The 16,817-nt window shown below is 37.2% G+C and overlaps 3 protein-coding genes across 3 annotated transcripts; 1 reads left to right on the top strand and 2 right to left on the bottom strand.

Moving 5' to 3' along the window:
- Nucleotides 1-11,575: 11,575 nt before the first annotated feature.
- LOC104711986 (fructokinase-like 1, chloroplastic) lies at nucleotides 11,576-13,487 on the bottom strand. Its single transcript, XM_010428774.3, has 2 exons — nucleotides 12,583-13,487; nucleotides 11,576-12,388 (listed from the first exon to the last, which is right to left on the bottom strand). The coding sequence occupies exons 1-2, from the start codon at nucleotides 13,315-13,317 to the stop codon at nucleotides 11,696-11,698; spliced, it is 1,428 nt and encodes a 475-aa protein (XP_010427076.1). The 5' UTR covers nucleotides 13,318-13,487; the 3' UTR covers nucleotides 11,576-11,695.
- A 12-nt stretch (nucleotides 13,488-13,499) lies between these two features.
- LOC109126184 (protein transport protein yos1) lies at nucleotides 13,500-14,667 on the top strand. Its single transcript, XM_087464913.1, has 2 exons — nucleotides 13,500-13,597; nucleotides 14,260-14,667. The coding sequence occupies exon 2, from the start codon at nucleotides 14,266-14,268 to the stop codon at nucleotides 14,500-14,502; it is 237 nt and encodes a 78-aa protein (XP_087321039.1). The 5' UTR covers nucleotides 13,500-13,597; nucleotides 14,260-14,265; the 3' UTR covers nucleotides 14,503-14,667.
- Nucleotides 14,668-14,680: 13 nt separating this feature from the next.
- Nucleotides 14,681-16,169, bottom strand: LOC104711984 (uncharacterized). Its single transcript, XM_010428772.3, has one exon. It carries the CDS (start codon nucleotides 15,898-15,900, stop codon nucleotides 14,869-14,871), a length of 1,032 nt encoding a protein of 343 aa, XP_010427074.1. The 5' UTR covers nucleotides 15,901-16,169; the 3' UTR covers nucleotides 14,681-14,868.
- Nucleotides 16,170-16,817: the final 648 nt, after the last annotated feature.

Genomic DNA, 16,817 nt, shown 5'->3' with positions numbered 1-16,817 from the left:
TCAGATCCTCTGTAGTTGATGAGATTTTGAATCATGCTAGTCCAAGTTGGTGACACGCTTAGGGAGCATCGGCGAGATACTGTGGTCCAGATCAGCAAGCTGTATTGGCAGTTGAAAAAGAGATGGTCGCGACTTTCATCCCCAGAGCCGCATAGCAGGCAAGAGGAATCAACCTGCAGACCCCAGTTGATTAGTCTGTCACGAGTAGGATACCTGTTTAGCATAAAAAGCCAGGTAAGAAATTTATGTTTGGGAATTCCTCCTTTGAACCAAACAATCTTATGCCAGTGAACCGTCGGTTGATGCTGCTTAATAGCCTGATAGATAGTCCCCGTGGTATGTGCATCCTTCAGTTGGTCATCAATCCACCAGATGTAGGAGTCTGGTTGATCCGTTAAGGAAATGATGGATAGTTCAGTTTGGTAGTTGACTTGAGCTTCTGATCTCGACGGTGGTAAACTCCAACCGCCTCTTCTCCATAAGTCTGCAATGGTTATGTCTCGATGAATACCCAGGGGGCCTTCTCCATTAAGGTATGATGACAAACGGCCTAATTTGCACCAATGGTCACTCCAGAATTTACAGCTTCTACCATTTCCTATTTTCATCTTTATCCATGGGTAAGCCTCCTCCCTGATTCGTAGTAGTTTGTTTGATAACCAGGAGTGGTGATTCTTCTGCTTACAAGTCCAGAAGTTGCTTAGGTTTCCTGAAAGATAAGCTCCAGTGAACCAAGCGACCCAGATTGACCCAGATCTGAAAAAGAGCATCCAGATAAGCTTTAGCAGGCAAGCTTTATTCCACAACCACAAATCACGTAACCCCAGCCCTCCTTCATCCTTCCGGTTGACCACAACATTCCAGGCTACACGTGCTGTGTGTTGGCCCTCAGTGGTGCCTTTCCACAGGAAAGCCCTGCAGAGGGAGTTCAAGGTTTCAATGCATCTTTTGGGAAGTACATGAGCAGAGCACCAGAAGTTGGAGATTCCAGCAATAACCGTGTTGAGAAGCTGGAGGCGTCCTGCAAAGGATAGGGACTTTGTTGACCAAGCATTCAGTCTATTTTTTACCGACTGGATCAGAGGAGCACAATCAAGGAGAGTAAGTTTCTTAGTGCAGAGGGGCACCCCTAGGTATCTTATTGGTAGCTGCCCATGGTTGATGCCTGAAGTTAATTTAATATGGTCAATTTCAGGTTGTGAGAGTCCTGAGGTGAAAAAGCTGGTTTTTGGTAGGCTGATTGCCAGACCGGAGGCTTCTTCAAATTCCTTCAACACTTGGAGAACACTGTCTACAGATGAAGAGGACCCATCTATGAAGATCAAGAGATCATCAGCGAAACAGAGGTGAGTCAACTTTAGGTTCTGACAGTTATAATGATATTAAAATTTCCCTTCCTCTGCAGCCCTATCTAACATGACAGAGAGGCAGTTCAAGACAAGGACAAAAAGGTAAGGAGACAAGGGGTCTCCTTGCCTTAACCCTCTTCCGCCTTTGAAATAACCATGGAGAAGCCCATTAAAGCCTACTGAGAACGTTGGCGTGCATACACAGGCCTTCAGCCACCGCAGGTAAATCTCTGGTACCTCAATACCTCTTAGGCAGCTAAATAAGAATTCCCATCTGACAGTATCAAAAGCTTTAGCTATGTCAACTTTGATTGTTATTCTCTTGGGTCCCCGAGTTTTGTGGTAACCATTAACCAGCTCCGCAGCCAATAAAGTGTTTTCAACTAACAGACGCCCTTTTATAAATGCAGTTTGGTTACGTTGGATTAGAGTTAGGAGGATGGGTTTCAGCCGGGTTACAAGAAGCTTTGAGATGACCTTGTAAAGGGTATTTAAGCAGGAGATGGGGCGAAAGTCTGATACTAAGGAGGCACCCGGGAACTTTGGAACCATCACCAGAATAGTTGCGTTTATTGCAGCAGGGAGGAAAGCAGTTTGGAAGAAGTGGAGAATACCAGTAGTGACTTCTGAGCCCAAAATTCCCCATGCAGACTTATAAAAAGCTGAGGTAAAGCCATCAGGGCCTGGTGCCTTGTTTGCATTTAGCTTGAACATAGCTTTTGTCATTTCTTCAGTAGTTGGGATCTTGATCATTGAGTGTTGCAGTTCTGGAGGGCATCGGTAACTGATCACAGACCTGAACCAAGCTATAGAGGTAGAGATGGTCACCAGAGAAGCTGGGCTGAGGATTGATTGGAAATGACTTACGGCCATCCTGCACATTTCCTGCGGATCCACAATTAGACTACCAGAGGGGGAAGTGAATGACCTGATGGCATTGAAAGCATTGCGGGTCTGTGTCATTCTGTGAAAGTAAGCAGTATTCAGGTCGCCTTCTCTTAGCCAGTTTATGCGAGAGCGCTGTCTAAAATAAGCTTCTTCAATCTTCCTGAGGAATTCCCACTTAGCGTGCATTTCTCTCTCCTGGTGGAAAAGGTCAGTGGATGGTGTAGACATTGCCTGAACCTGCACATCTTGAAGCAAACGGTTAGTTTCTCTCACCCTATTCTGAATATCTGAGAAATTCTCTCTTGAAAGTGTTTTTAAATCTCTTTTTAGTGTTTTTTGTTTTGCACTCAGTACTGACAAACTTGTTTCCAAGGGATGTGAATTTCCAGCCAAGTCCCAAGCAGATCCAATCGTTTGGAGAAAGAGAGGGTGGGATGTGAGGAAGTTGAAAAACTTAAATGGTTTTGTGCCAGCAGAGGGAAGAGATGCAGCAAGATTGAGGAGGCAAGGAGAATGGTCAGAGAATTCTGGGGCTAGGAAGGAAGCAACGCTGTTAGGGTAAGTAGAGAGCCAGTGGTTATTTACTAGCAATCTGTCTAGCTTTTTTGCGATGGGGTTGATAGGGTTTTTATTCGACCAGGTGAAAAGAGGGCCTTGGTACCGAAGGTCAAACAGCTCCATCTGAAGGAGGCAATCACGAAGCTCTAGCATACGGGAGGTGAGGTGGTTGACCAACAGATTTGAGTGCTCTGCGGGGTGTACTATTTGGTTGAAATCACCACCAACAAGCCAAGGGTTGGAGTCTAGGTGGAATCTTTGCTGAATCCCCATGAGTTCGCACCATAAATCAGTGCGTTCGTCACTCAGGTTAGGCGCATAAATAGCAGTGAAAAAGAATCTATGGCCTCCTTGAATGGTTATTTCACCAGTGACCATATGCCTTGATTGATGCAGCATACTTACTGTGGCAGGAGATTTCCAGATGATTACAATTCTCCCATCCTCATCAGAGTTGTGATTGGACAGATAATGCCAGCCAGGACAGGTAAGGTTCATGACTCTGTTCAGGTTCGGTTCCTTTATGTGGGTTTCAATAATAGCTCCAAAAAGAGGCTTGTGAGAAGCAAGCCAAGAAGAGAAAGGTCTATGTTTTTCCGCGTCGTTCAGTCCGCGGACATTCCAAAAGAAAGGTTGTATATATATGGGAAAAGGAAAGGGATGTTAGGAACGGAGTGGGGCTTCTCCCATGGACGGGAGAGTCGCCACAGTGGGTTGATTTAGTTCAGTAATGATGGGGGCAGGGGGTGGAGTTTTTGAAGTGGGTGTAGAGGTTTGAGGTTGGGAGTCTAAGACACTAAAGGGGTTAAGGGAAATGAGCTTATTTGGAGATAGATGGGGGGATGAGCAGTCCATTGGGGAGGTACTATCCAATATGGGTGGGCTAAGAGAGGGTGGGTTGTTTGTGTGGCCAGCCGAAACTGAAAGGTTGTTTGTTTTTGGCTCTACAGGTTTGGTGGCGACGGGAGTTGGGGGAGAAGGGACTTGCAGGGCAGCAGCAAAACCAGTCTGACTTTTGACTAAGTCAACTGCTGGAAGGGGGGAGGCAGAACTGCTTGCTTTTTCAGAGTCCTGGGAGGGTTGTGGGGAAGCAAGAACAGTATGTTCTTTTCCTTTTTTAGATTTGGAGGTAAAATCTGCTTTGACATTCTGATTCTTCTCTGTTACTGGATCACCAGAAGGTTTTTTCGTTTCTGACCAGGATGGGGTAACACTAGGACATAATCTAATAGAGTGTCCTATGCTTTTACAGTGGGAGCAGGAGGGAGGGATCCAAGGGTACTCGACATTAATGGTAATCACTTCACCACTGGATCTTTCAATTTCGACAGAAGTAGGCAATGGTTCGTTTAGGTTCCTCTCCACCTTAACATGTGCTTCAGTCAGACTGACTAAGTTTCTTGTGAATTCGTCCATCTCCTTTGGCTCACCAACCAGTCCAGCAACTAAACTAATGCCCTTTTGATGCATCAGGTCAAAAGGCATCCCTTTGAGATGGGCCCAAATTGGAATAGCTTCAAGGTCAGCAGTGGTCCCTCCAGACGAATCCCACTGTGCCACTAGGAACATGCACTCACCGATATACCACAGCTTCTTTTCCAGAACCTTAGTGCGGACATAATCATTTGGCAGCCTTACAAGCATAGAGTTATTGGAGTGATTAAGGTGCACTTCTAACTTTTGACCTTTACCCCACATGTGGCTCAAAACACTTTGGATATGTTTGTAAGTAGGAAGCCTGCCTTTAAATTTACCAATGATAAAATCTTTATGTAATTTTGCTCCTTCCTGAAATACATCATCAGGGATTACAATTCGTGGCTTCCCCTCAGGAGAGTAGTTTACGGGAGCTAATCTAGAGAGAGAACGGTCAGCTCCACGCTTAAGCTTTTGAACCAGAGGGGTTGGGTCTGGGGTGGAGGTTGGAGGGTTCACCGAAGGCGGTTGGGGCTCAGGGGGAACGGAGGAAGGAGGCAAGACCGAAACACTCGGGCAACGGTTTGGGATTTGGGGATTCACTTGCGGAGTAGGCAGAAGTGGGGGAGGGAGGGGGGAGTTATGGTCTATTCTTGTGTCGACAGGGATCAATGTAGGAGTGGGCAGAGCGCTTTGGCCAGTTGGATTGACAGAGTTTTCTTTCGAGTTTGGCCTAAGGACTCGACGGGTAACCTTGGGAGGGTTTTGAGGTAAGAGACCATCAGTTTGAGCCACTGTTCTGCTATCTTTTACTGTAGCAAGAGTATCAGATCTGGGAATGAGGTTTAGGGTTTGGTTGTAGGAGTTGAGAATGGCTTGAGCCTGGGCATTGACCACCACAGGGGTAGATTTGAGGTAAGAGACCATCAGTTTGAGCAGAGAGAGCTAGAACCACTCTCTCAGGCTCGATAAAAGCAGTTTGAGGAGAGTGGGGAGAGGGGGGGGAGGGAGAGGAAGGAGGGAGAGGGGGAAAGTCTGAAAAAGAAACAATAGGGCTATGGTCGGGAGGGTCAGGGGGAAACGGAGGGGGGCGATTAGGACTGCCTTCAGCCATGGCTGAAGTAAGGATTTGGCTGGAAACTCGATCCGCAGGGAACCAGCGGTTCGCCGTTGACTTCATCTGTTGAAACTCATAGGAAGTTTCCCATTCATTTTATTTGAAAGTCAATTTCCAGAATAGGTTCGAGCACAACTTCTTGCATGTTTTTAACCCTTCATTAATACGTCCAAGTGGTCTAACCATATTACAAGAAAAGCAATATCTTTTAATGTTCGATTGTAAGAAAAAAGAAGTATAACATAATCTTTTGGTGGTTTATAATAACTTATCTAAGAGCATCCACATTAGTCATATATGCTAGAATATTTTCAACCGTTAATATTATTTTTTAACTTCAGTACAAGTTGATAATAACTCTAACTTCAGGGAAAGTTATATTATATATATAAATTAAGGTTTTTGGAGTATAGTGCTATTAGTGCATGTGATCGATTAATAAAAAGGAAAAGAACAAGAAAAACACTATAAGCAAAATTTACTTAAAACGGATGAGAGAGTAAATGGAAACTATAGGGCTAAAAAGAGGAGATGCACCAACAACGGTAACATCAATTTTGAAAAGAAAAAAAAAATACAATCTCAACATCGATTCTCTCTCAATTTAGGATGTTTACAGAGAGTTGCTAAAAGAAAGATCTTTGGAGATAGAGAAAATGCTTTGAGGGAAGATGATGAATTTGTTTGTTCTGACTTCATTCTTGATTCTCATTTGAGCACTTCTCTATACTCAACAAGGAGTCTCAGCTCCACTAAGCATCCAGGTACGTATTTGTTAAGATAATCTAAACAAAGTTAAACATCTTATATGAAGCTTATATAACTATGAGCAAACGACTAATTTCCAGATTTGATTACAAATTATAATTTTGGAAGAATTTTGAAAATTTAGGTAGATATGATTTATATAATTATATTTTAATATACTTTATATAAGTTTGTATGATTTGTATATAGTATATACAAAATCAACGTTTTCCATTTTACATCTTCAAGTATATAGTATATACTTTATGTGCATATTTAAAACTAATTTTAATAAGAAAATATGTGCAATTAATTAAAAAAAAGTGCAATTATTAAGAAAAATATGTGCAATTATTAAGAAAAATATATGCAATTTAATTGCAATTATTATTTATTATAAACATACAGTATAGTAAAAAGAAATTTTTACAGAAAAGTAATTAAAACATACAAAGTTTGATGTGTTAAAATTAGTAATTAGCATAATATAAAAATTTATGAGAATCAAAATAAAAAGCTACTGTAATTTTTTTAAGATTTTTAATCGGTGAATGATTTGATAACGTATTCAATATTATTCTATATAATTACATAGATGATTTAACTTAATTTTTTATATCATAATCCACATATATGTGAGATTTAATCTAATATCATTGCATGCTAACAAAGATGTATTATTTCACCGTATTATTTAATGGTAATAGCAAAACATAACTACGGCAATTTGATAGTCAACTTGAAAAATTTGAAACAAATTATTATACATTAGTTTAATATTTTAACGTATTGTCATCGATCGGCTATGACACTTTTCTTTTCTCAAATGAAAAGAATACAATAGGCTTTTTTTGTTTTTTAACATCCAACAATTTTCTACTGAGATGTATTTTTCTTTGATTTCTTAATAAATCAAGAGTTTAGATGGTGACATTATAGACTGCATCCACATACGACATCAAAGGCAAAATATGAAGAAGACATTAACTGGCAAATATGGCATAATACCGGAACGACGATTCCTACACGAAGAGACGAAGAGTGGCTTCCCACATACCGGAGCTGCGGAGGGAGTCACCGGAGATGAGGTAAGCATCCGATTTTTTCATTTACAAAATATGCATGTATTGTGAACCGTGTCAAATTGAACCAGTTTAGCTTAGAGAAAATTAATACATGCAATAGCTCATTAGGGAGAGGGTTATGATCTTTATATTAATGTAATTGGCAACAACATCTCTTAGGATCTTTAGGAGAAAGTGAAACACAACGCCCACGTGCATAGCCACGCCCTAAACAATCAGTAAGACATTCAAACCATCCGTAACTATCTGTACACAAAGCTTTGCAGACTTCATATGATTCTTTTTCCAACTCTGCACCCATACATTACAAACCCCACATAAATATTAATCATAATCGATACAAACATATGCGCTTGTCCTTGATCTATACAGTTATATAACATTTATATTCTAAACTATTATAACAAGTCCAAATAATACCACAATGTAAACAAAACATACTTTGAGTTTGAAAGCGAGTGAAAAAAAAAACATACCCAAGGCCAGAATGTTGTGGTTGGACAGTGAAACTGTAAATATCGCAACGATAAAAAACGTTATCAAGAATATGTTTTTTGTACTCCCCATAGTTTTTTTTCTTTGTATCGAGACTCAAGAATTTGAGAGATTAAGATGTTCTTCATTTGTTGGATCTCAATGAAAGGCTATATCTTATATAATATGAAAAGGTTTTCCTCAACTTTTGCTAAGGAGATGACACTTGGCATGCTGTATATCTAACTCATGTATTCATTTGTTATTTGGACCTAATTAATTTGTTATTTGGACCTTATTAACTTAAATTATTTGTAGTTTGGACTTTAGTAATTACAGGTCCACAAAACCAAATTTTTTTTTACATTTCCTTCTTATATAAATATTTTCAGTTTTGCACAAAAATAAATATATAAATATAGAATGTTTGGTTAACAAAAAAAAAATATATATATATATATATATATATAAACTAGATAAGGGCCCGCACCATGTGCGGGTTTAAAAATTGTTGAAGAAAATAAATCTTAAATTTTAAACAAATTTTGAAATATATAAAAAGAAAATTTATTTCCTGAATTAAATATATAAATAATTTAATTACAGAAAAATCATATTTGTATTTACTTTCATACATTTTTATATTTATATATTTTTAATATATTATAATAATTATTACAATAATTTTAAACTAAATTATTATATCCCACCAAAAATTTTGCCAAATACCATCATTACGAATATTATTATTGTCAAATTTTAAAAATATTACACAACTTATTCACAAAATATTTTACTTGAAAAAAGTTCATCAAAGCAACATCTAATTAGTAAGCATGTACAATTTTACTCTATGTTTTACCATTAAAAATATGTTCTTACACCCAAAATTATTTTATTGTTAAACTATACTATTTATCACCACCTATAAAATATCTTCTGAACAAATTAAACAAATTTTATATTGCTTTACTTTCATTTTGGCATAATTATAGTTCTAATAATTACTAAAATTGTTATGTTACATAATTTCTTTAACCATGAATTTTTTTTGCTCCAAATATATTTTGGATGAACAACTGGTGAAAATTATCTACTATGTTATAATGATTTTATGACCACCTAATAAAAGTTGAAAAACTGACCAAAAGTTAATATAAAATAATAAAAATAAAAATTTGAAAATGATAATCACGATGATATATATAAGTCTTAGATAATTCAAATATACAAAATAGAAACTTTATAAACAATCCAAAACATGACATATGTCATAATCACGTTAATGATCGACGATATATTACTTCTCAGAAGTATCGCATTGTACTAAAACTAATTAAAACTATGACCTTGTCTCAAATATGCTCGAATCGTAAATTCCCAACATATTTCTATCTGAATCAAAAGTTCTTATATATTTCTCCGTATATTTGGGTTTAAACGATTTACGAACCAAATCCGATAGAAAACCAGATAAATCCGGTTCAAAACCAATTTTAAAACGGTTTACCATTCCAACTTCCCAAATTTTAAAATCGTTTCTCAATTACTCGGTCAAGCAGCTCTTGTTCCAGTACCAGAATCATCAACATTATTCAGAAGAGAAAACTCTAAATCTTGACCAAAAATATTAATCACTGACTAATCTTGCAAACTTATGATGCTACTAACAATATAATCATTTTTAGAACCTCCGTCAGTGTCTCCAGCCTCGATTAAATTAGCGGGATTTATATATTTTGATTCCATTTCATTCCATCTGGTAGCTTCCATTTAAGAATCTGCAGGAATCAAAAATATAATGTTATTTTCTTGATTAGGTGTCCTATTACATTCCAAAAATAATAATTCTTTTAACATAATTTATGTTATTCTTCTTAAATTTGTTATTCACTATTCATTGATTAATAATAATATGCATGCTTAATAAATTATTTTTTTGTTTATACATGTCAAAATCTAATTAAGAAAAATATATAATATAATTAGTTTACAATGGAAAATAGATTAGCTTTGTTAATTTTCCTTTTTGATTTAGGAATTTTTTTACAATATAAACATGTAAATTTTATGTAGCTTTAATATTCTTTTCTTAATTAGCTGTTTTGAATAATAATAATTTATTGACACGTGTCAATATCTCATCAGTATACTTGACACTTGTCACGATCTGGTGAGTTACTAACTTTAAAAACCAAGCTTTATATAATAAGATATAGATATTTTCAGCAAAATGTATATTCTAGATTTTTATCGTTATGAAGATGCATCAAACAAATGATCGATTTATCCGCTATTCTTATCAAGTGAAAATGGTTTACGATCATTATTTGTTTCTTATTTGCTTGGACTCTTCGTAAATTTGTCACTAATCTGCTCTAAATATGAGCATAATTATGAGACCAATGACGGGGGTTCTGATTCGATAATATTTTTTTCATAATCGATTGTATGTATTTAATTGTATTTGGATCTATGTGGATTTGCTCTTTTTATTATTACTTATACCAATTAAGTAGCTCATAAGTATCTGGTAAACAATTGTATTATGTTTTTTTTCCTTAGTTTATCCAGTTAAAAATTAAAAGATGTAGTTAATAAATACAAAAGATAAAACAATGAAGAAACTCCGTTAAAAAGCATCTGTAATTTTTTATGGATATTCTTCTCGCTACATAAGGAAGTGGATCACTTATTTGGAGACACACTACTACATGAGTTACAAAATTACGAAGAAAAAAAAACTGAGGAAACTTAAATTATATAGAAACTAGAGATAAATTGAAATTGCCAAAATTTCAAGAGATATATTAGAAAAATTGAAGATGTAATTTGTGAGAATCTTAAAATATTATGTAATTTAAAATTAATTATTAGATTTCAAAAAATAAATTAGCAAATTGTAATGTGTGAGAATAAATTAAGGTAATCAAATTATGAAAAAGGGGGAAAACAGAAAAATATTAAGAGATATATTAGGAAAAAATATTGATGTGTTTTGTGGGAAAGTTAAAATATATCAGAGTGAAAAACTATAGAAAATGGGGTTTTATTTGGGTTATGGGGTGTTTGATTAAAGAACAATAGTGTATGTGATTTTTGTTAGAGATTGTTCTCAATAGGAGAAAATGGTGTTAACATCAAAGAAGAGACCTGCGTTTTTTACTTATTTGGAGGAAATAGGGAGAGTAAGAAAACGTTTTTTTTTGTATCATATATCCTATATAGTTGATTTCTAGATAAACTAATGTTAAAACAATCACACGATATTTGTGTTCTGCTACATTTTTTTGTATATGTAAACAACTATATTTTCCTAGTCTTGATGCTATGAATTAATATTAATTTTAAGTTAATCTTTTATTATTATAATATTAATTTGTGTCAAGTATTAGAAAATATGATTTTTGGAACGACGACACAAAAATTTTAAAAACCTACAAATATTTAAGGAAAAAGTAAGTAACATTGATAAAATTAATATTAATATCAATGGTGGGATGTTTTTAATAAAAGTTTAAGATATATAAGAATTGATAAAACTATAAATAAAATAGCGCGAACCTACTTCTAGTTTATATATAACTTATGGTCTTTATTTTTTTTTATCATTAATTGTTTTTCCATATTTAAGAATAACTAGTTAACTTTTGGCAAAACACATTTAAAGCAAATTTTTATAAAAATAAAAAAGTTGTTGACACTTGTGAATTTGGTCAAAAAAGTATTTATTGCATAAAGGCAAGATTCAACTGAAAGCTTTATGATGGTTGTCACAGAGCTTTATGATGGTTTTCTCACATAATTGATTCTCCTTACAGGAGAACTGGAGAAGCATCAAGACTTGGATCAGCTAGAACATTTTTGTGAAGCTGAACAGAAAAAAACCAAAATTCTATACGGAAGCAGCTACTCATCATCATCCATTCACATGGTTGTTGTTATCAGTGAACTCAAAAATTGATTCTACATTGGGTTACAAATTTGAAACAGTGCATACATCTCTCTCACACATTGTTCAAAATACATTTAGTACAAGTTGAGTTCGTCATCTTTCTATTCTACCACATTGATGGAACATATACTTGTTCTTTCAAATTTTGCGCCGCGCTTTCAGTAGGGAAACCTCTCACTGCACCAATTGTCCACTGCGCTATGATCCCAGCAGCAACTGCAAACCTGAGCTGTCGCTCTAACACATCTTGCTCCTCAAACATCTCAGGACAAGTTGTTAGCTTTCTCATTATCGCTGCAACAACAGCATCACCAGAACCTGTCCTATCACAGGTGAAAGGAGTTATAAGCACATCTTCTGTTCCAACCACAACTCCATCAAAAGTAGGAGTATAGTAATGAAGCCGAAGCGTTCCATCAGTCACAACCAATAGCTTCAGCTTGTCATGCCACAATGGCTTGATTTCCTCTGGTGTGTAATGGTAATAGTCTCTTCGGTTCTTCGTCTGATCAAAATCCTCAGCAAAGTATTGTGGTGTGTAGTTTCTTCTCCTCTCATAGTAATCTTCATCAAGCAGAAACTCAAGCTCTTGCTGTGAAACCTCAATGATGTCTGCTTCATTCCATGCTTTCTTGATCAACTTCCTAGTCTCATTACGCGATCTCCACAGCGGTAATGGCAGATTCAAGTCAAAGAAAATAAGCCCTCCAAACTTTTTAGACCACTGTACAGCCCTAAAAAGAGTTGATTGCATTGTAGGAGACGTCAACACTTCTGAATTGAAATGAAAAATCCTCGCCTGCATCACAAGCACAAGTAACAACACACAAAAAAGCTTTAAAAGCCAAGCTGAGTTGCTCTGTTTCATGATCCAAATCATATACACAAACAAAGTATATGCTCAAGACAGATACTTTTCATAAGAAACCAAGCTCGAGCTATCAGTTAAAAGCTAAAGCCAATTTTTTTTATCATAAAGTTGAAATCTTTTACCTCTTTAAGCACAGCTAAATTGAGTTCTGAAGCAAGAAGCGAGTCCTCCGGCGGCTCTTTAACCGTCTCCGCCTTCATTTTCCCGTCTTCAAACTTGATCTTAACACGAGTACAAGCAGTTTTCGAATTCTCATCGAACTTTACAGCTCTCGTCTGAACTCTCTCCTGATTCATCATCAAAACCAGCTCATCCCCAAACTCATCTTCACCGACTTTTCCCATAAACGCCGCTCTCCCACCTAACCGAACATGAGAGATCGCCACATTCGACGGCGGACCTCCAGGAGCTCTACCAAACTCCGGCGGATCCCACTGCAGCATCTTCCACTGCGAGTAAATATCAGGATGCATAGGGTTATCATGGACTCTCACCACCGGAACAAACTCCTTCTGTACTGCCCCGAAACAGCATACGAGAGGCGGATCGTCGTACGGATACTCGATCCCGTCGTCGTAGTCCTCTAACTCCGGATTCAATTCAGCATCAGTCTCGATAGTAATGTTCTCGGTGTCGTCTTTCTCAATTACCGTCGAGGTTTGTTGCTTCTTCTTCCTCCCTTTGCGACTAGGTTTGACGGCGGTTTCGGCTGCTGCTCCGCCATTGATTGAAGCTCTCGGAGAGATGAATTGTCTTGGTTTAGGTGAATTACGAGCTACTAGTATCTCTCTACGATCTAGTGAAGAAGAATCAAAATGGTGAAGGTGAAGGTGAGGAAAAAGAAGAAGTGAAGCCATTGGAGAAGGGTTTTTTTTTTTTTTTTTACTTCGATGTCATCAGGGTTTATCCAAATCCTTCTTCCTCTTTTGAATCATATCGGGTCCTGACCCGACTTTTATTCAAACCGGGTCAACCCATGAAAACCCGGTTCGGGTTTTTTTATTTTCTTTTTCTTTTTCTTACGGCTGGAGAAGAAGAAGAACAGTTCAGAATTTATAAGAAGAAACAAATAAAACCCTCCCTACGCAAAGGTCTCACCGACGATTCGATTTCTCTCGTTCTCATCGCCGGAAAAAGGTAATCTCGCACTCGATTCAGTTTCCTCGATTATTCTAGTTTTACTGTTCTTCGCTAGGTTGCTAAAGATTTGGGGTTTCAGTTTTCCTTGTGGGAATCGTTCGATTAGTTTGGCTGCTGCTTGCTTCTAATGATCAACCTTGGATCTTCAATTACTGTCTCGATCTCACGTTTTAGATCAACAGTTTTAAGGTTTAAAATTCCTGCGTAATTTGTTACTGCTGAGCCTAGGATTCGTGTCTTTTTTTTTTTAATTTCAATCATTCATGATGTTGTGATTGACTCAAGTTTACTGCTCTTGTACCAACTTCCTAAGAAAATCTCATCTAGTGCTCACCTAGCTTGGTGCTTTTCTGGAGCTGCTTTTGATCCAGAGTCATGATCCTGATAAGTGTTTCTATAGATTATGCCTAGGTTTAAGGCTCTTTGTAATGCAGCTCGGCGACCGTCCTACCATTGTATAGATTCTAGATATTATTGCAAGGCAGGAGTCCAATCCTGTTTATACACCAAACAGTAGACGCTTTATATCACATCAGGCAGTACACTAGCATGCGCCATTAGTGTCCATTCATTGTGTTTTCTAAACCTAATAAATAAGTCAACTTTGTTTGAGTCTCCCTGATTCTGATCAGTTTGAATTGAACTCTTTTGCATCACAGAGAACGATGGGCTTCTGGACACTGTTAAAAGGTCTGCTGCTCTTTGCAAATGCACTGGCGATCCTCAACGAAGACCGTTTCCTTGTTCCAAGAGGATGGACGCTAGTAGACCTCCACCATACCGGTAGAAGAAACTCTCCCAAAGGCCAAATCATCGGTCTTATCCATGCCTGCCAGTACATGAGACTCCCACTCATGCTCATTAACACAGCAGTCATCGTAATGAAGCTCATCTTCAGTTGAAGAACTTTTTGTAGATGAAGATAAAACTATATTGTGTTCTTTTAACTCATCGTGATTAGTTACAAATCTATTATTGAATATGTAGGAAGTGGAATTTGTTTATTTTTTTCAGCTACTGCAAACGAGTGGTATCCCATGCACTCAAGTTTGGTGTGGATTCTACAACATTCTTCTCACATTTCTACATGCCAAATCAAATTAAAATTGCCAAAGAGTAATAATAACGTTGCAAGCTTAAACACATGAAGATAAGGGGACTACATTAGCCAGTGAAGAACCTCGTGGGTAACAAGTTACCATTACAGTCCCAAGAATCTACTTGATTACATAAAAAGATGACATACCCTAAACACACAAACTTGACTTTCACTTGGTTTCTTGTTTCGCATTAGCTTTACTCATGACAACTTCCATTTTCTCCATCTTCGCATACCCAAACTCCTTGGTCTTGATCCCACACTCCTCTTGCATCACCATAGCAAGATTGTTTCTTTTGAAAGCTGCCGCAATATGCATCATGGCAAAGAGGACAAACCCTGTTAATCCAAACATCATGACGAAGCAAGTCACAATCTCCCATATCCTCTCTTTTCTCCTCTTCTTCGCAGCCTCCTGTTTCATACGCTCTTCCACCAAAACCACCGCCCAAGAGTGCTCATACTCGGAACGTCTCACTTCTAAGCTCCAAGAATGAAGATTAACGTTTCCACTATACGAATTGAGACCAACCATGAACTCATCCTCAACTCCCAACATTGCTGACAAATCAATCCGATCAAACATCAGAGGAAGAACAGATTCAAAGCTTTTAGATTTGCTTAACCGGACTTCCAAGAACTTGCCACCAGCTTGGTAATTAATCCAAGCGTACGACAACACCTTCTCCGTCTTCACCAAGTTTGCCATCTTGAAACTGAGAACCTTCTCAGGAACCGTAGCACCATCAACAATCACCGCGACACTCGGATCTCCAAACTTGGTGAATTTGTCAGAAGTATCGAACTTTACTTGGAATAGAGAGTGATCAAACGTTCCGTTAACAGGAAACACGAGAAATCCGAGTCTCCCACCACCAGGGGACATGGAGAAAGAGAAAACAGTAGAGAATCCCGCGAAATACTCCCTTCCTGTATCCTTTACCGACTCGATGGGGTTCTTGTAGACGACTCGCCCACCACCGTGAATCACCGAGTCAGTCAGCTGAATCGAAGATCCGTTGTCGACGAGCTTAGAGTCGCCGAACAGGGCAATGTCTTGGGACTCAAAGCTCGCATTTTTATTGGAACTCGTGAACGAGAAAGAGAACGAGGTAGGTTTCGAAATCGAGAATGTGGAGAAGAATGAGATGACAATCAGGAGTAGGACCAGGAGTGACCTGGAGAGACTGAAGCTCGCCATAAATGAAGTTGGAGATGGTTGTGGAATTTGTGATTTTGAGATTCTAGGGTTTGAAATGGGGGAGAATATGAGATCTCCTGATGGAGAAAGAGAGAGTAAAGTGATGATGGTGGTGGGGAAGAGAGAGAGAGAGAGAGAGAGAGAAAGGACAGAGAAGGATGGGTTAAGCTTGGACAATGTGAAAAGTGTTTACTTTTGTCTTTCCCCCCTCGTTTCTGTTAAAAACTTAAAAATATCTGATTTTTTATTTTTATTTTTTGCTTTACATTTTGTTGTCACCCCAAAAATGTTTTTTTTTTTTTCATTTACCCTGAAATGGATTTTATTAGAATTGTATTCATGTTATAATTTTGATTCCCTCTTGTTTTATAAGATGATCTATTTAGCCATTTCTTTTTTTGTTTCATTCAGTTTCCTATCATCTGATTTTATAAAAAAATTATTCGGTTTTATAAGATGATTTATAGCCTCTATGTATCATACACCAAAACATGTAATATTAGTTCTATAACAAAAAATGTAAGAAAAATACTTAGGTTCACCTCTAGGGGTGAACCTCTCCATTCACCCTCTCTTCTCTCCGCCAATCAGAATCTTTCATCTAATATTTCATTTAAAAAATAAATCAAAATTAAATTAAAAAGTAAATCAAATTAAGGAAACAAATTATGTATACTTTTAATAAAGGAAATTTAAATATTGGTTTGGTTTAGATTTTTAAAATTAGAATAAAATTATATGTCGGTTTGGGTTTACAAATGAAGTGGTTAGGGTTTAGATTTTACAACTAAAACGAAATTATATGTCGGTTTGGGTTTACAAATGAGGTGGTTAGGGTTTAGATTTTACAATTAGAATGAAATTATATGTCGGTTTGGGTACAAATGAGATGGTTAGGGTTTAGATTTTACAAGTAG

The sequence above is a fragment of the Camelina sativa genome, chromosome 9, assembly GCF_030686135.1.
Source record: "Camelina sativa cultivar CO46 ecotype springtype chromosome 9, ASM3068613v1".
Lineage (NCBI taxonomy): Eukaryota > Viridiplantae > Streptophyta > Magnoliopsida > Brassicales > Brassicaceae > Camelina > Camelina sativa.
Note: the sequence above shows the minus strand (reverse complement) of the source record. Positions and strands in the feature narration are given on the sequence as shown.